Source organism: Mobula birostris, chromosome 5 (assembly GCF_030028105.1).
Source record: "Mobula birostris isolate sMobBir1 chromosome 5, sMobBir1.hap1, whole genome shotgun sequence".
Classification (NCBI taxonomy): domain Eukaryota; kingdom Metazoa; phylum Chordata; class Chondrichthyes; order Myliobatiformes; family Myliobatidae; genus Mobula; species Mobula birostris.
The window spans coordinates 118,879,217-118,897,724 of record NC_092374.1 but is presented as its reverse complement, the minus strand read 5'-3'; the positions used below and the strand labels follow the sequence as shown (position 1 = coordinate 118,897,724).

Below are 18,508 nucleotides of genomic sequence, written 5' to 3'. Positions count from 1 at the left end.
ATTTACTTTGAGCTTTGATGTAAAAGGCACCTTCCAGCCATTACAAACATCCATGATTACAACATCACCGGAAGCATCTAAGGGCTTAGCACCCAAAATCTTACCCTCCTTGACTTCAGCAGATTATAGAGGATCCTTCACAGGTAACTCTTACGCTTATAAGTGAACTCACAGAACCTAGAGTAAGTCAACGCTCCCACAATCATCTTTACTTTAATCTGACCACTTCAGTATCATACATTCATTATTAGGGAGCGATCATGTTCTCTCAATGTGCAGTTGATAGTTGATTATCAGAGTGCGGGGAGTTCCTATGACACTTTCATTCTTAGCCAGTCACAGCTGCTTCTCCTCTTTTGGTACCATAATTCCCAAAAGGTTGGATTGTGGGAGATACACTTCAAGCAACTGATCAGCCTGATAAACAAAATAACAAGCCCATGCACGCCATTACCGAAAGCCCAGTGGGGCATCACTATGGGGCTGCTCAGAATGATAGGTGTACAGTATGTCATTATAATAGGGTTTTCTGCTAGCAACATCATTCTTTGAAGCACTCGGCAGTGTCATGCATAATCTGACCATCAGAGAAGCTCAGCCATTGCCTGCTGTGATTAAGTAAGGGATGGATCAGCAGTTAAGATAATAGGAGAGGCAGGGAAGAGCGAAATGACCTGGAATTAAACAGCCAGAGCAGTCGGGTCTTGCCAGGGAGTAAAACAAAGCAAAGCAGTTGGGGAAAAATGGGGCAAAAACAATTCATGTGTACGTGGAAAGATGCAAACAAATTGTGAGTGCAGGTGAGGGTAGAAACTGTGGATGTAATTGGTGGTTGTCCATTGTGCCTGACTATGACAGGAAAGGCGCAGGAGAGTTTTCAAAGTGGCAAAGCCGTTACATTGGGTCAGTTCCATTCTCTCAACCTCAGAAGTCCTGCTTTAGTCATATGGACAAGCGTTACAAACTGGGATCTTCCCTGGTTGCTGTGGATGACAACGGCATCGTCTGTACCTTGTCATGCCTTTTGCTCTGTGGTGATCTGGTTGGATCTCACCATAGATCTCATTCGCCCAGTCCACTGAAGATGGCTTTGCATTGTAACACAGGCATGTCCCTATCTTGTAGCCACTGGCTACCCTCACCTGGTTTAGCCCACCCGTCGAAGCGGTGCACAGAGGTATGGCCGCTGTTGCACTTGAACAGCTACCTGGAGACACAGGTGACAGCTGAGTGTCTGGTTGGTACCAAAGGTGAATGAGCCGCCCCAGAATGGACACAACAAGCCTCTTCACCAGAGATGCCATCCCTCACTAGACACCCCACTAATCCCCTGTGGATGTAATTAAAAAGTCTTAAATAGTGCGGCCTCTCATTGTTTAGTCTTGAGATCAGGATGTTCTCTTTTTTTGGCACTAATCAGCCAGGCAAATAATGGTATTCCTATTGGAGATCTCTCCAACAAGCTAATCCATTGTTACCTGCAGGTAACTGAAGGGATTCTCTGTCTCAGGAGTTCATTGTGCAGCGATGTGGAAGTAAACAATGCTCTTCAGTAGCTCCTCTCCTGTCAGATTCCTTCCTTTCCAGCCCTATATCTTTTCTATCCACCTCACTTCACATATCACCTTCTTGTTATTTTCTTTCTCCTCCCCTCACTTCCTTATTCTGGCACCTTCCCCGTTCTTTTCCAGTCGTGAAGAAGGGTCTCAGCCCAAAATGCTGGCTATTTATTCATTCCTCCAGCATTTTGTGTGTGTTACTCAAAGCCCTTCTTACAGTGAGAGTTCTGCCATACACCTGCAGGAATGATTGCAGCCAGCATGGTTGACCTCATAGAACCTAATAAATTGTGTATGTGACTGATGAATGTTGGAAGCAGGCCTACATGGGCATCAGGCCTTTTGGAGTGAATTCTGCTTGCAGTAACAACTTTTATGTGCCATCTCAAATTCTTTCAGAACACCTTCCAGAAGGAAATCTTTGCAGATGTTGAAAGTCAGAAATTTAAATATGTTTTTTTTTTAACTGGAAATGTTTTTTTACATTGTAGATCTTTGCAATATTCCCTTTTGCTTCAAATTTCCAAATCATTTTTCAATAAATGAGTTTAAGAGCTCAGGATTAGAAAAAAAAACACAAATAAGAAGTCACAGATGAATTGGGGAGAAATAACTTCAGTAAAGTTTATCTGTAATGCAGTATCAGATTTTATGACAAACTGGAGAAACTCAGGAATATGTGCATCATTGTAAATATTGTATATGTGCATCATTGTATATATTCTTTGTGGGCTGAGGAGCCTGTATTGTGCTGTAGGTTTTTTTTCCTATAAATACACTAGGTAACACATATTGCATTTTGTACCAAATAATAACGTAGCATTTATTTAACCAACACAATTAGGAACATATCTAAGTTGTAACTTGTTGGGTTAGATCAAAAAAATTTTCCTTGAATTGGATAGGTTGGTTTTCATCAAGTCCAAAAGAATGAATTAGAATCAAAATCAGGTTTATTATTGGTCTTCTATGAAATGAAATTTTGTGTTTTCCAGCAGCAGTACAGTGTATAAACAAAAAAAACTATAAATTAAAACATAAATGGAGTGCAAAAGAAATTAATAATGATGTATTGTTCGTGGGTTCAGAAATCTGATGATGGAGAGGCAGCAGTTCCTGAAGAATTGAATGTTGATCTTCATCAGGCATGAATAGTATTAATTTATTCCTATGTACTCTGCATTTGTGAAAACCATCCCCTCACCCTTTATTTTTAACTTTTTGCAACCTAAGCTGCCTGAATTCTGCATGCTTACTTACTCCATTAAAGAAGTTTTGTGCTCCCCCAGCAGCACTGCAAAATCCCTTTGTTTTCCATTGTGTTCCAAAGCACCAAACAGAAGGAAGGTTACGCCATGCCAAACGGGTCGAAATGTTCAATAAGAATTCTGAACACATTTATTTGTGCTTATTTTACTGTGGCAGTTTGCATTTTCTTTTGATGTTTATAATCAATGTAATATTTGCATATCTCTTAATAAGGAAGTGATGAGACACTATCTTCTCTATTGTAAGATGCAGTGGTAAGTTAAAGAGCTGGAAAAGAAAAATCTCACTTGTTAGCTTTTATTATTTCTGTGAACAATTTGAGCAGAAACTCAGGGTAGAATAGTTACACTTCTTTTCTTCCACATTACATCAATTTTTCCCCCAAAGTCAGAGTCCAAAATTCCACAGAAATGTCTTTCCATACAATAAAAAAAATTGTATCAACCTAATCTACAAAGATTCTAAATATTGATCATCCTGAACAACAGGAATTCTGCAGATGCTGGAAATTCAAGCAACACATATCAAAGCTGCTGGTGAACGCAGCAGGCCAGGCAGCATCTCTAGGAAGAGGTACAGTCGACGTTTCAGGCTGAGACCCTTCGTCAGGACTAATGATCATTCTGACCAGCTTTTTTTTGTTGCTGGTCCTATTTGTAATGGTCATTGACTTGGTTACAGTGAACATTGATTTGGTTGGAACAATAATAGCAGTGATTTCTTATTGCTTGCTACTGTACAAAGGAAGATGTGAAGTGCTTAGCTATGTGCAAAGTGCAAACTGACAATAACATAATTATTCAGGCTTATGACCTTTCTGGAAAAGACAACAAAGTCTATATTTGATAGTCCTTGAAGAGCAGGGTTTACAATGCTTATTGCTGCCAACGTCTTTTAATAGTCATGATTGCAGTATCCAGCCAGCAATTTGCTCCATAGGTTAGTGAAAGATCCAAGACTGGGAAACATTAGCACTGTTTAAAGCCGCATTCTAGTGCTCAAATCTAAATTACACTTCTTAAAAGGAAAGGTGTCATTGTTTCTAGTCCAAGTGTCAATTTTAGTGAGGATATGCTTGCAGAACAAAATTCATCAGCATAATATTCCACAAAGAGATGCAGACAGAAAAAAAATGCCTCCTTAAAGCTTTCTCCTATTTTCCTCCTTAAAGCTTTATATTTTCTACCCCTCACTTCCTCCCACTTCAACAATTTGATCTGTACTGCATTTTCTTTTCTCGTGTTAATGGAATCAAATATCATGCCCAAAATATATTCATTCTTTCCATCTTGGAACCATTTGTTTTTGCATCAAGGGCAGTACTGTACTGATGTGCTGATGTTAAGTAGTGTTCAAAAGTATGTTCTAAAACAATTTATATGTTTCCTTTCAGAATTTGCATCCTCTTGTGACGGGGCCCATTGTCAGTATCAGTGTGCAGTCACAAGGAATGGTTCAACTTGCTACTGCAGTGATGGTTACAAAGTGGCACCAGATGGGAAAGGCTGTGAAGGTTAGTTCACCATTTTAAGAATTGCTAATTATTTTGAGGTATTGTTTAATTAAAGTCACATTTAACCAGAAATAGATTGATGTAGTTTGTATCTTACAGTGAGCTTTCCCAAGATATTTTCATTGTGGCTGCCTAGAGCTGAAATCCAGTGCAAAAGTAACCCCCATTCTTATTGTATTATATCAAAACAAAGAACTACTACCAAATCATCACTATGGGTGTTGAAAGATCAAAATGTATCCTTGGAGAAAGTTTAATTTAGTTGGTCTTTTGGCACAGGAAGACAAACATATCTGACTGCATTTTGTGGGGATTCTGAAGATTGCAGAAAAGATTTTTTAAATTTAGTCAAGAGTTCACCACATGAATGGCTGCACAATGCACATTTGTCATTTCATATTTCTGAAAGCCCTGTTAATACTAAATTATGATAATATAACTGTGTAAATTTCTTAATCAGGGAGGTCCTACTGAAAATAATTAGCCATATACAGTCCATTCATATGACATGATCCTGGACTGCTTAGAGGAATCCTTTCAGGCAGAGGTATTTACAGGAACTTCTTCAGCTCATCAATTCTCCACACTACACCTTTAGTCTTGCATACACACTTGGGGCTTCTTGGCCATAATCTTCCATAGAAGAGATAATTGCTTTAGGTTTTGGTCAGATCTGCAACTGCATTTATCGTGTGCATTCAAAAATAAACTAATCACATTCCTCTCGCAATCCTAATCACATAGCATTAGCAGCCATATTCAAGTCATCCACTGGAGCATCAGAATCTTAATACATGAGTTATCCTGAACAAATTAAATTTTAAATGATATTCCAGCTCTTGTAGCTCCAGGACGAACCAACAATACCCAAGGATGCTTTTAAATTGGACTTGAAATTGATCTTCTGAATTTACTGGGGAGGCAGCAACTGAATCTTCTAAGATCTGATATTAGAGCTCAATTATTCATACAATAGCCACAGTTATGAAGATGTTAAAAGTCCAAAGTCCTTTCACATTACCACAAGTAGCAAATCCTTCTGGTATGCTGTACAATATTGCATTACGCAAGTTACAAATGCTATGTTTACCCAGGAAACCATTACGTTCCAGGTGGAAAGAACTCAACTGCTGGAAATCTTGGGATCACAAGCTTAAATTTTATTAACAATTACTCTTTTTTTATTTGTGTATGACATTAAAATACAATGTCTTTAAAATGCAAGCTATCAAATGTCAAACAACTGCTATCTAAACCATGATATTTGGAACAAGGAATAAGGTTATGATGTGCACTCAAACCCATCACACATATCATTATGTTTCATTGTACAGGTGGACAGTTATCAACCTGAGATGTTAGCTCTGTTTAAGAAGGCTGCATAAGCTGCTAAGCAATTCCATCATTTAAAAAAGAATAATTCCAGAATGCAGTTTCTTTTTTAATATTCTCTGATTGCATGAAGCAACATTGCATTTCATTTGAGGTTTTAGATTTTCCCATTCTAGCTTAAAAACACATTCAAAAAGTAAAGAAAGCATAATTTCCACAACAGAAAAGTTTGATGTACTAGAACCCAGTGACAGATTTCGATCATTTGAATGACACAGAATTCTAATCAGCCTTTAATCTATTCAATTATGACCTCTTTAATTTGGTAATCCTCATTTTTTTGAACCATTGATCTGAGGTTCAGAGCCCAGGAAAATCATGTTTGCCTTGATAAAACTCTGACTTCCTGGTTTCAGAATAGCAGTGTATTCTCCCCCGTTTGTGTTTCTTCTTTTATGTACCGCCGCACCGCTCAGGTGTGTTTCTGGTGTACGGGGGCTAGCGCCTCTTGTGCCTGTTTTTGTGTTCTATCGCTGAGAAGTAGTGAAACATCTGATTGGCCTATCAGAGTTCTCTTTGGGAACTAGTTGACTTGAACAGCATTTCTGATCTGGCTATTGTTCACGATTGCACTTAATTAAAAAAAATGTATCAATTCAACAAAGATGTTGGAGTGCTCCTGGATTCTGACTCAGATTCTGGCACAGTACGTAACTAATTTATGACTGCATAACAGTTTTTATGATGTGCTGCATTTATACACTATACATTGACTTAACTTCTTATTTGACTCTGACAGATTTTGATGAATGCAGCGTATACGGAACATGCAGTCAAACTTGCATGAATAGAAATGGGTCCTACACGTGTGGTTGTGTGGAAGGTTATTTGATGCAACCAGATAACAAAACTTGTAAAACCAAAATTGGTAAGAAACAAATTTATTTTGCTTTACTCTTTCAAAAACTTCTTTTCCACTAAATTCTAAATGTTGAGCAGGTATGGTTGATCTGGTGATCCAACATGGTCAGTGGTCTGGTTATTAGAGTTCAGAGGGTTAAACCATTGCATTCCTGATGTTCTGATTTGCTGCCTATCAGACTGGAGTTTTTTTTATTGAAAGTTCACAAATTGAGCACTAATAAGCTAATAAATTATTTAGAATATAACTTTATTTATTACTTTCTCATATAAAGCAGGCAGTGTTCCCATTTCAAATAGTCTTCCACTATATAAATGATTATAGTACAGATTGATATACACTGAATAATTTCTTCATTTATCCTTAGAATGAGGGCAATGCTGTAAAGCTTTTTTTAATATTAATCCTTGATTATTTCAAGGTGGATCTTCTGCTGGAATCACAGCAGTTTTCATGGAAAAGGAATTCTAGGATTCTGACCAAGTGATTTGGAAGGGATTTTTAAGTAAATTAAAAGTATTATTGGCTTAATTATTCATAAAACTGTGATCATTATGCATGTCAATTCTTTGAAAATGAACATAGCAACTCCACCAAAATTTTAAGCCAACTGATCTTCAGTCATAAATAACCAATTTAATTCTACAAATTTTAAACAGCATAGTACAATGTTATGCAGATCCATACAAAACAGCTTCATCATCAATCAAGTTCTTCCCTCCCAAAAGCCTATAACCCTTCATTTTTTCATACATCCATGTGGCTGTCCAGGAGTTTGTTGAATGTTTCTTACGTATTAGCTTCTACCACTACCGCTGGCAGTGCATTCCAGGTATCTATCACTCCCTGTGCAAAAAATCTACATCTGACCTCTCTCCTAATCTTTTCTCCACTCACCGTGAAAAAGTCCTCTGGATTCTTCTCCCTCTGTAATGGCTCATTCCAGAGGACAGAGTGAATGGAGAAATTTGTGTTTTTCTAGGTTTTGTGTTTAAATCACTAAATGGCAAATTGCTATTAGGCAACAAGAGCAGTGCTGGTCCTCAGAGCACAACCAATCCCAATCCCCAGTGCTACCCATGTGGACTAAGCATGTTCTTATCATCATATGGGTTTCCTCAGCTTCTTTAGTTTCCATTCTCAATCTAAATAAATGAGTGTTAAGAGAGTAATTAATTACTGTAAATTATCTGTGGCGTAGGTGGATGGCAAGAGAATGTTGGTACAGTTGACTGGTTTGTGAGAGGATAGATTACAGAGAAATAAATGGAGAGATTTTGAATAATGGGATTACTTGAGCGCTGGCAGGGACTTGATGGGCCAAACAAGGTCTACATGATAAGAAAAAAATGAATCCAATCAAAAAACTTAAGAGGAAAGAATAAGATGAAAGGCACATTTACAAGGTTTCCCTGAGCACTTAAAATGTTAATGTGGCAGGTAAAAATATTTGTGGCAAAGATACTGCAGTAGCGAATGGACTAAGTGAAAAGAGTTAAGGTCAGAAGCATGAAAGAATAATTCTTTTTAACACAATGATACGTATGGCGGGAGACATCTTGCAGGGATAACTCTTTGACTCACTTTTATTTGCCAGTTGGGAGCACACAAATAGTTTAGTTTCAGATTTGCTGATAGTGCCCTGAGTTAATATAATCTGCAATATGGAATACAAGAGAAAAAAAAATAATTTAAATCATTTGTAATAACTGGAGCAATGGATCGTTAATGTGGATTATCAGAGATTGCAACTTAAGCTGATAACACCTACAAAGTGTTTACCATTTTATACTGACAAGATTCAGACAAGAAGTATTTGCTGAATTTGTACACTTCAAAGGCCTTTTATTAATTTATGGAATGCAGGTGTTGCTGCCAAGGGTAATACTTACTCCCTTTGCTGTATTGGTTTGCCTGTTATAGCAAAGAGAGAGTAGCTGAGTCAACAGATTCTGATGCCTGTGAAGGTTTATAGTTAGGAATATGTTTAGGGTGCTTTTTTTAAAACAACAGATCCAATAAAAGGTAAAGTAGCAAAAGGAAATGGTGGAAATATTCAAAAGGATAGATCAAGAAAGTTATTGATTCAGAACAGTAATCCTTCATCAGAACTGGGAAAACAGAGATAGGTGAAGATTTAAGATGAGTAGGATTTTTAAAAAAAAGAAGAAATAGTTGAAGGCAGCAGGGACATTATGATTGAAAAGATGTTGGTAAAAGGTAATAGGATAGTTGTGGGAGAAATAAAACAATAATGTTCAATCATATTTCCCTGGTTACTGATTCTGTTTGAGAATTCCATGAGTTCACCATTCTCTGAATGAAAAATATTTTCTTCATTTCTATGTGGACTAGCCTGTGTCCCTGTTTCTGGCACTGTTCATTGTGAGAAATATTGTTCTTGCACTAAATTTTAATGAGGTCCTTTCTCATAAACTCTAGCTAATATTAAGTCCGATAGTCTCAATCAGAATCAGGTTTATTGTCAGCGGCACGTGATGTAAAATTTGTAACTTAGCCCTCTTCATTTCCCATGAATGGAGACCAAAACAATAGACATGTATACAAGATATGTTCCTACGAAACCTCTGCACAATTACAGCATTTCCACCCCATACTCCATTCATTTCACTATGAAGATCAGCATACTATTTTTCTTTTTAATTGTCTGTTGCCACTGCATCATTACTGTCATCAATTTGTCCACAAAGACGTCAACATCTTGCTACACCTCCCTTTTTCTTAAAGCCACAAGACAGGATCAGTATTAGGCGATTCAGCCCACTAAGTCTGCTCTGCCATTCCATTTATTATCCTTCTCAATCCCACTTCCCTGCATTCTCCCCAAAGCTGTTGACATCCTGACTAATACAAAAACTATCAACCTCCACTTTAAAATACCCAATGACTTGGCCTCCACAGTTGTCTGTGGCAATGAATTCCACAGATTCACCACCCTCAGGCTAAGAGAAATTCATCCTCACCTCCGTTCTAAATGGACGTCCTTCTATTCTGAGGTTGTGCCACTTGGTCCTAGACTCGCTCACGATAGGAAATATGTTCTCCACAACCACCCCATCTTGGCTATTCAGTAGTTTTTAATAAGATTCCCCCCCCCAATTATTATAAACACCAGTGAATTCAGGTTCAGAGATATCATATACTTCTCATACATTAACCCTTTCATTCCCATGAACCTCCTCTGGACCTTCTCTACTGCCAAAACTTTTCTTAGATAAGGGCCCAAGACTGCTCACAATACTTCAAGTGCTGCCTGACTAATGTCTAGTTAAAACCTCATCATTACATCCTTTCTGTTATATTCTAGTCCTCCTGAAATAAATGCTAATGTTGCATTTGCCTTCCTTATCAGTGACTCAACCTGCAAGTTAACCTTTAGGGAATCCTGTACAAGGACTCCCAAGTCCCTTTGCACCTCTGATTTTTAAAATTTTCTCGTTTAGAAAATAGGTTACACCTTTTTGTTTTCTACCAAAGTGTATGACCATACACTTCCCTGCACTGAAAGCCATCTGCCACTTCTTTGAGATTCTCCCAATCTGTCTTAAGTCCTTCTTCAGAATCCCTGCTTCTGTCATATACCAGAAAAGGGGAGACAAATGAAACATTCATTTGAGATGTGTATCAAATTAAGTTGTATCCTTTTCCTGTTTATACAATTACTCATTTAACATGCAGGCCTCTTGGTTCAACTATCATTTCTGTTATTCCATGAAAACAACCCACTTTAATTCTAAATTATCAAAAATATAATACAAAATATTAAAATAGTCCAATAAACTATCATCTTCTGTTATCAGCAATACTGTGCATCCAAACAGTTGCACTGTGTGCTTATGACACCGTCTCCAGACAATTTTAGCGCTTCAATCATACACGCCATGTGGGTGAACACAGCCTTTCTTTCCACAGTTTCAAACACGCATGTAGCTCAAAGAATTATACAAAAAATCAGTTGGGGGTGGGGGGGAACTTAACCTTTCTCTGAGAGCATGAATTTATCAATTAGCTTAAAATTCCAATTATTTTCTGTGTTTCTTTCCCTTTCTGAAAAGGGGAGACAAATGAACTGTATCAGTGATTCTGGTGAATGAGTACAACAGATCCTACCCCACCCTCATAGGCATTCTGGCAGACATGAGCAATCAATCGTGTGCTGAAGATTAAATGCAAACCCTTACAAGTCAATTGCAGATTCAGTGCTCAATACTATAAACGAATATCTTGCACACAGATTCTCAGAACTATCAACTAAAAACATTTGCATGTTTTTAAAGGAATGTCCTTTATTTCCAACAACATGAAACAATATTCACATTATATAAATTTTTAAACTCTTTTTGAAAGTTACTTAAACAATTATTTATAACTAAATTGCAAAGATTTCAACCTTGTCACACACTCCCCCTCAAAAGTAGTTGTCACCCTGACAGCTTTCTTTTTCAATCTTTTATTAGTTTCACAAAATATAAACATGACAAAGTAGTAATACAAAGTTATTGGGAATACATTGTTATAATTAACATGAGTAATTATAAAACTAAAAAATTAATTGACAAAACTCCCAATCATAAAGGATACCAATGGATAATACAGCACAAAGAGAAATAACTAGACAAAAATCATGAAAAAAAGAAAAAAAATAATAACACTCCCCCCCCCAAAAAAAACTAATCTAAACAGAATTAATCAACTAAACTAAAAAAAAGACCTGGGCTGTTTTAACATCATAAAAAATGGGAGAAAAGAAAACCTCAGGGTCAACGACTCCGTTCATCTCAACCAACATTACAGAGAAGTAAAATAAGTTTGGAAATGGTCAAATTACATCCTATGAAAATGCTGAATAAATGGCCTCCAAGTCTTCTTGAATTTAATGGAAGGGTCATAAACAACACTTCTAATTTTTTCCAAATTTAAACACAACAGAGTTTGTGAGAACCAGTGAAATATAGTAGGGGGGTTAATCTCTTTCCAATTCAGCAAAATGGATCTTCTAGCCATTAAGTAAGAAACGCAATCATCGGCGAGCTGAAGAGGTTATATGATTTAATTCTATCATTGGTCTGGCGATTCTGGTAAATAACAGATGGTGCAATCCTGGGCATATTACGATCAAGGAACATGTCTGTAGCCTGGATATTGAACTTCTTGCTGTTGGATTCGGGCCATATTATTTGCCAAGGGAAATCTCGCATTGTGGTTGTTGTGTACATCCCTCTCCCTGCCAACCCGACGTCGGCGTGTAACATCATTTACACCGTCATAGCCAGATTACAAACCCAGCACCCGAGTGCCCTCATTACCATCTCGGGTGACTTCAACCATGTTACCATGGCTAGAACACTGCCCAACTTCACGCAGTATGTGAGCTGTACAACCAGAGGGGAGAGGACTCTGGATTTGATGTACGCTAACGTTAAGGATGCATACAGCTCCTCTCCCCTCCCCCCACTGGGAAGGTCAGATCACAACCTGGTGCATCTAAAACCCTGCTACATGCTTCTGGTGAAGAGTAAACCTGTAACCTCGAGGACAGTGAGAAAATGGTCGGAGGAGGCTTATGAGGTGCTCCAGGGTTGTTTTGAGGTGACAGACTGGCAGGCACTCTGTGAGCCACATGGAGAGGATATTGATGGGCTCACAGAGTGCATCACTGATTACATCAACTTCTGTGTGGACTGCAATGTTCCGACAAGAACTGTCCTTTGTTACTCAAACAACAAGCCATGGGTGACAAAGGACGTTAAGGACATCCCGAATGCTAAAAAGTGGGTGTTTAGAGATGGAAATAGGGAGGAGCTGAGGGCAATACAGAGGGACCTGAAGGCCAGGATCAAGGAGGCTAAAGACAGGTACAGGCGGAAGCTTGAGTGGAAACTCCAGCAGAACAACATGAGAGAGGTCTGGAGGGGGATGAGGACCATCATTGGGTTCTGGCAAACTAGCAACAGAGGAGCTGAAGGCAGTGTGGACAGGGCCAATGAACTTAACCTGTTCTTTAACAGATTTGTCATTGTGGCCCCTGCCCATCCCCCACATGAGCCATCTGTTGTCGGCCCCCAACCAACACATATTCCACTCTCCCCTCCTAACCCTCCTCACAGTCCCCCACCCTGCTCTCATCACTATACCCCTCCCCCACACGAAACCACCACGGTGGGCTTCACGGCTGAACAGGTGAGAAGACAGCTGAAACGTCTCAACCCAAGCAAGGCTGCAGGACCGGATGGTGTCAGTACCAGGGTGCTCAAAGCCTGTGCCCCTCAGCTATATGGAGTACTTCGCCATGTATTCAACATGAGCCTGAGGCTCTGGAGGGTTCCTGTACTGTGAAAGACGTCCTGCCTTGTCCCTGTGCCAAAGACGCCGCGCCCCAGTGGCCTCAATGAGTACAGACCGGTGGCATTGACCTCCCACATCATGAAGACTCTGGAGAGATTTGTTCTGGAGCTGCTCCGGCCTATGGTCAGGCCACACTTAGATCCCCTCCAGTTCACCTACCAGCCCTGACTAGGAGTTGAGGATGCCATTGTCTACCTGCTGAACCGTGTCTACACCCACCTGGACAAGCCAGCAAGCACTGTGAGGGTCATCTTTTTTGACTTCTCCAGTGCGTTCAACACCATCCACTCTGCTCTGCTGGGGGAGAAGCTGACAGCGATGCAGGTGGATGCTTCCCTGGTATCATCGATTCTTAACTACCTGACTGGCAGACCACAGTACGTGTGCTTGCAACACTGTGTGTCTGACAGAGTGATCAGCAGCACTGGGGCTCCACAGGGGACTGTTTTGTCTCCCTTCCTCTTCACCATTTACACCTTGGACTTCAACTACTGCACAGAGTCTTGTCATCTTCAGAAGTTTTCAGATGGCTCTGCCATAGTTGGATGCATCAGCAAGAGAGATGAGGCTGAGTACAGGGCTACGGTAGGAAACTTTGTCACATGGTGTGAGCAGAATTATCTGCAGCTTAATGTGAAAAAAGATTAAGGAGCTGGTGGTAGACCTGAGGAGAGCTAAGGCACTGGTGACCCCTGTTTCCATCCAGGGGGTCAGTGTGGACATGGTGGATGATTACAAATACCTGGGGATACGAATTGACAATAAACCGGACTGTGCAAAGAACACCGAGGCTGTCTACAAGAAGGGTCAGAGCCGTCTCTATTTCCTGAGGAGACTGAGGTCCTTTAACATCTGTCAGACGATGCTGAGGATGTTCTACGAGTCTGTGGTGGCCAGTGCTATCATGTTTGCTGTTGTGTGCTGGGGCAGCAGGCTGAGGGTAGCAGACACCAACAGAATCAATAAACTCATTCGTAAGGCCAGTGATGTTGTGGGGATGGAACTGGACTCTCTCACGGTGGTATCTGAAAAGCAGAGGCTGTCTAAGTTGCATGCCATCTTGGTCAATGTCTCCCATCCACTACATAATGTACTGGGTGGGCACAGGAGTACGTTCAGCCAGAGACTCATTCCACTGAGATGCAGCACAGAGCGTAATAGGAAGTCATTCCTGCCTGTGACCATCAAACTTTTCAACTCCTCCCTTGGAGGGTCAGACACCCTGAGCCAATAGGCTGGTCCTGGACTTACTTCATAATTTAATAGCATAATTTACATATTACTATTTAACTATTTATGTTTCTATTACTATTTATTATTTATGGTGCAACTGTAATAAAAATCAATTTCCCCCGGGATCAATAAAGTATGACTATGACTATGGTAGCCCAAAAATAGCAGTAATTGGGTAAGGTTGAAAGTCTATATTCAAATCCATTGAAATAATATCAAAAATGTCTTCCTAATATTTTTTCAACAAAGGACATGACCAAAACATGTGAGTTAAAGAAGCTATTTCGGAATGACATTTATCACATATAGAATTTATATAAGAGTAATAATGAGATAATTTATCTTTGGATATATGAGCCCTGTGTACTACTTTAAACTGTATCAACGCATGCTTAGCACATATAAAGGATGAATTAATTAATTGAAGAATTTTTTTTCCCATTTTTCAATCGGTATAATAATCTTAAGTTCTCTTTCCCAATCAGTTTTAATTTTATTAGATACATCAGGACATAAATTCATAATTATATTAGAAATAATTGCTACAACACCTTTCTGAGAAAGATTTAAATCTAACATTTTTTCCAAAATATCCTTCGGATATGAGTGTGGAAAATTAGGAGAAACAGTAATTAAAAAGTTTCTAACCTGTAGATATCTAAAAAAGTGAGATCTGGGTAAATTATATTTATTGGATAATTGATCAAAGGACATAAAACAATTATCCAAAAAATAAATCACGAAATCATATTATACCTTTGATTTTCCAATCAGAGTAAGCTTGATCCATAGTGGAAGGTTGAAAAAAGAAATTAGATATAATAGGACTTGCTAAAGTAAATTGATTCAACCCAAAAAAATTTTGAAATTGAAACCATATACGTAAAGTATGCTTAACTATCGGATTACTCATTTGTTTATACAGTTTAGAAAAGTGAAAGGAAGCGATGTCCCTAAAACCGAACCCAAAGAAAACCCTTGCAATGAATTACATTCAAGATTTACCCAATGTGGACTTGAAATTGCCTCCAAGTCTTGTAACCAAAATTTTAAGCACCAAATATTAATTGCCTAATAATAAAATCTAAAATTCGGGAGGGCTAGCTACCCCCCCCCGCTTTTTTAGATGTTTGTAAATACCTTTTACCTAGCTTAGGATTTTTGTTCTGCCATATATATGAAGAAATTTTTGAGTCAACATTATCAAAAAAAGATTTTGGGTTAAAAATTGGAACCGATTGAAATACGTATAGAAATTTAGGCAAAATAATCATCTTAATAGCATTGATCCAACCGATCAAAGATAAAGATATTGGTGACCATTTAGTAAACAAAAGTTTAATCTGATCAATTAGAGGTAAAAAATTAGCTTTAAATAAATCTTTATACTTTTTTGTAATTGTAAACCTTAATATATAAAAGAGTCAGTCACCAATTTAAATGGTAAACATCCATAAATAGGAACCTGCTTATTTAGGGGAAATAATTCACTCTTATTAAGGTTTAATTTGTAACCAGAAAAATTACTAAATTGAGCCAACAAAGCTAGAATAGCTAGAACTGACTTCTCCGGACTAGAGATAAATAATAACAAATCATCTGCATATATTGATAATTTATGTATTTCATTTCCACGGATAATACCAAAAATGTTGGGTGAGTCATGGATAGCAATTGCTAAAGGTTCAAGAGCAATGTTAAATTGTAAAGGACTAAGAGGGTATCCTTGCTTAGTACCACGAGATAGACGAAAAAAGGGAGATCTTTGATTATTAGTGCAAACGGAAACTACAGGGGTATGATATAACAATTTAATCCAAGATATAAATGTTGAACTAAAATTAAATTTCTCGAACACAATAAATAAATAAGGCTATTCAACTCTGTCAAAGGCTTTCTCAGTATCTAATGAGATAATACATTCCAGAGTCTTAAATGAGGGGGTTTAAACAATATTCATTAGCCTCCTAATATTAAAAGATGAATAACGGTTTTTAATAAATCCTGTTTGGTCCATAGATATAATTTGAGGTAATACCTTCTCTAACCTAGTTGCTAAAATTTTTGAAAAAATTTTTGAATCTACATTCAAAAGAGATATCAGACTATATGATGCACAATCAGTAGGATCTTTATTCTTTTTAAGAATTAAGGAAATAGAAGCTTCATAAAATGATTGTGATAATTTACCTAAACTGATTGCTTCTTTGAGTATTCTAGACAACCAAGGAGAGAGAATAGAGGAAAAAGATTTTAAAAATTCCAGTATAAAACCATCCGGACCAGGTGCTTTACCAGAATTCATTGATGAGATTGCAACTGTTATTTCTTCCCCTGTAACAGGAGTTTCTAATGATAAGCAGTCCTCGGTTGATAATTTTGGAAAATTCAATTTACTTAAAATCATACATGATATTAAAATCATGAGGAAAATCAGAATGATATAAAGAAGTATAATATTCTTGAAAGGTTTTGTTTATCTCGTCATGATCAACAGTCAAAGTATCATCATATTTAAGAATCTTAGTAATTTGACGTTTAACCGAGGCAAATTTGAATTGATTAGCTAATAATTTACCGGATTTATCACTATGAATATAAAAATCACTTTTAGTTCTCATTAATTGATTTTCAATCGAGGACGTTAATAGTAAGCTATGTTCCATTTGAAGTTCAACTCTCTGTTTATACAGCTCCTTACTAGGAGCAATAGCGTATTTTTTATCAATTTCTTTAATTTTATCAACCAACAAGAGTATTTCATTCTTAGTACTGTTACGTACCCCGTAACTGGGTTGCCAAACCGGCAGAAATGGACCACTTAGTTGGAGTCTGGATTACTGGAACTAAGGAAGTTTTATTAAAGACGTAAGCAACACAGTACTCTAATCAAAAGGATATAAATACAACAGTTTAGCAATGATAAAACACACAACTAAGATAATAGGATTAATCAAGCTCTATCGCAGTCTAGGGGTAAATGATCAGTTTCAAGTGACGCAAAGTTCAGTTCAACTTAGTTCAGTTCAGTTCGCAGTAATCGCTGTTGTGCCGTTGGGCGGGGAGGAGAGAGAGAGAAAATGAATGAATATGCAAATCGGATTCTAAATAGACCTTCGATATTCCTCGCAGTTAGCTTTCGGGCGAGCCCTTTGTAATAACTTCTGAGGTCACTGACTGTGACCCCTCCGTTCCAGATACGATCGTTCTTCTGCGGTGAACCCAGCACCCAGGCAAGGGCAGACATACACACCAGGTTCCCGTCTGACTGTATCTTTCCACCCTGTGCGTCTATGGCTGGTCCCGCGACCAGACCTCCAAAAACTCCTACCAACTTGTGGGGGGGGGGGGGGGTGCACATCGCTTCCAGGGTCTCGTTACCTCGTGGTGTCATGTGTCTGTTGCCTTAGCGAACCTGTCCCTTTTTATTCCCCTGCTGGGGTATCGCCTGTCCATCAAACTTCAAACAGTTCAGGGTTCAAAGCCACTGGTCTCTGACAATACTCGGAACCGTGTCTCCTTTCGGTAATCTCTCTTGTCTCTCTCTTATTAGCACCTTGCATGTTCCCCCATTGTCCTTTTATCGGCATCAATCTTCTGATAACTGGTTCTTTTGTCACAGTACGTTTTTTCAAACCAACCGAATAGAAAATAATCTGACCACGGATATAAGCTTTAAAAGCATCCCACGTTGTTCCAATGGAAACTTCTTCTGTAGTATTAGTTGAAGAAAAGAAATCAATCTGTCCCTTCATAAACTTAACAAAATCCAAGTCTTGAAGCAAAATAGGGTTAAATCACCATTGTCTATGTCTATTAGTAGAAGAAGTATCCACTAACCTAATAGAAAGTTTCATTGGAGCATAATCTGAAATAGCGATAATGTCATAATTACAATCAATTACAGATGGGATTAATCGAGAGTCAATAAAAAATAATCAATTCGAGAATAAGAATGATAAACGTGTGAAAAGAATGAGAATTCTTTGTCCTTTGGGTGTAGCAATCTCCAAATTTCTGAAATCCCAGAGTCAATCATGAAAGAGTTAATAAGAGTAACCGACTTATTCGGTAGAGCCGGACTACCTATGGATCTGTCCAACATGGGATTTAAACATAAATTAAAGTCACCATTATCAGCATATACTCATTTAAGTTAGGAAAGGAAGTGAATATGTCTTTAAAAAACTCTGGATAATCCACATTCGGAGCATAAACATTAACCATAGCAAACTTTTTATTAAAAAGTAACCCAGTAATTAGCAAGAATCTACCGTTAGGATCTGAAATAATGTCTTGATGAATAAATGTAAT

The 18,508-nt window shown here is 38.2% G+C and overlaps 1 protein-coding gene across 1 annotated transcript in view; it reads left to right on the top strand.

The window, feature by feature from the left end:
* Window positions 1-18,508, top strand: part of LOC140197951 (low-density lipoprotein receptor-related protein 1-like) — a 2,495,129-nt gene that overhangs the window by 726,747 nt on the left and 1,749,874 nt on the right. The window contains exons 4-5 of the mRNA XM_072258609.1: window positions 4,222-4,341; window positions 6,473-6,601. Of these exons, the coding sequence (XP_072114710.1) occupies window positions 4,222-4,341; window positions 6,473-6,601 (249 nt within the window). The remainder of the gene's footprint in view (window positions 1-4,221; window positions 4,342-6,472; window positions 6,602-18,508) is intronic.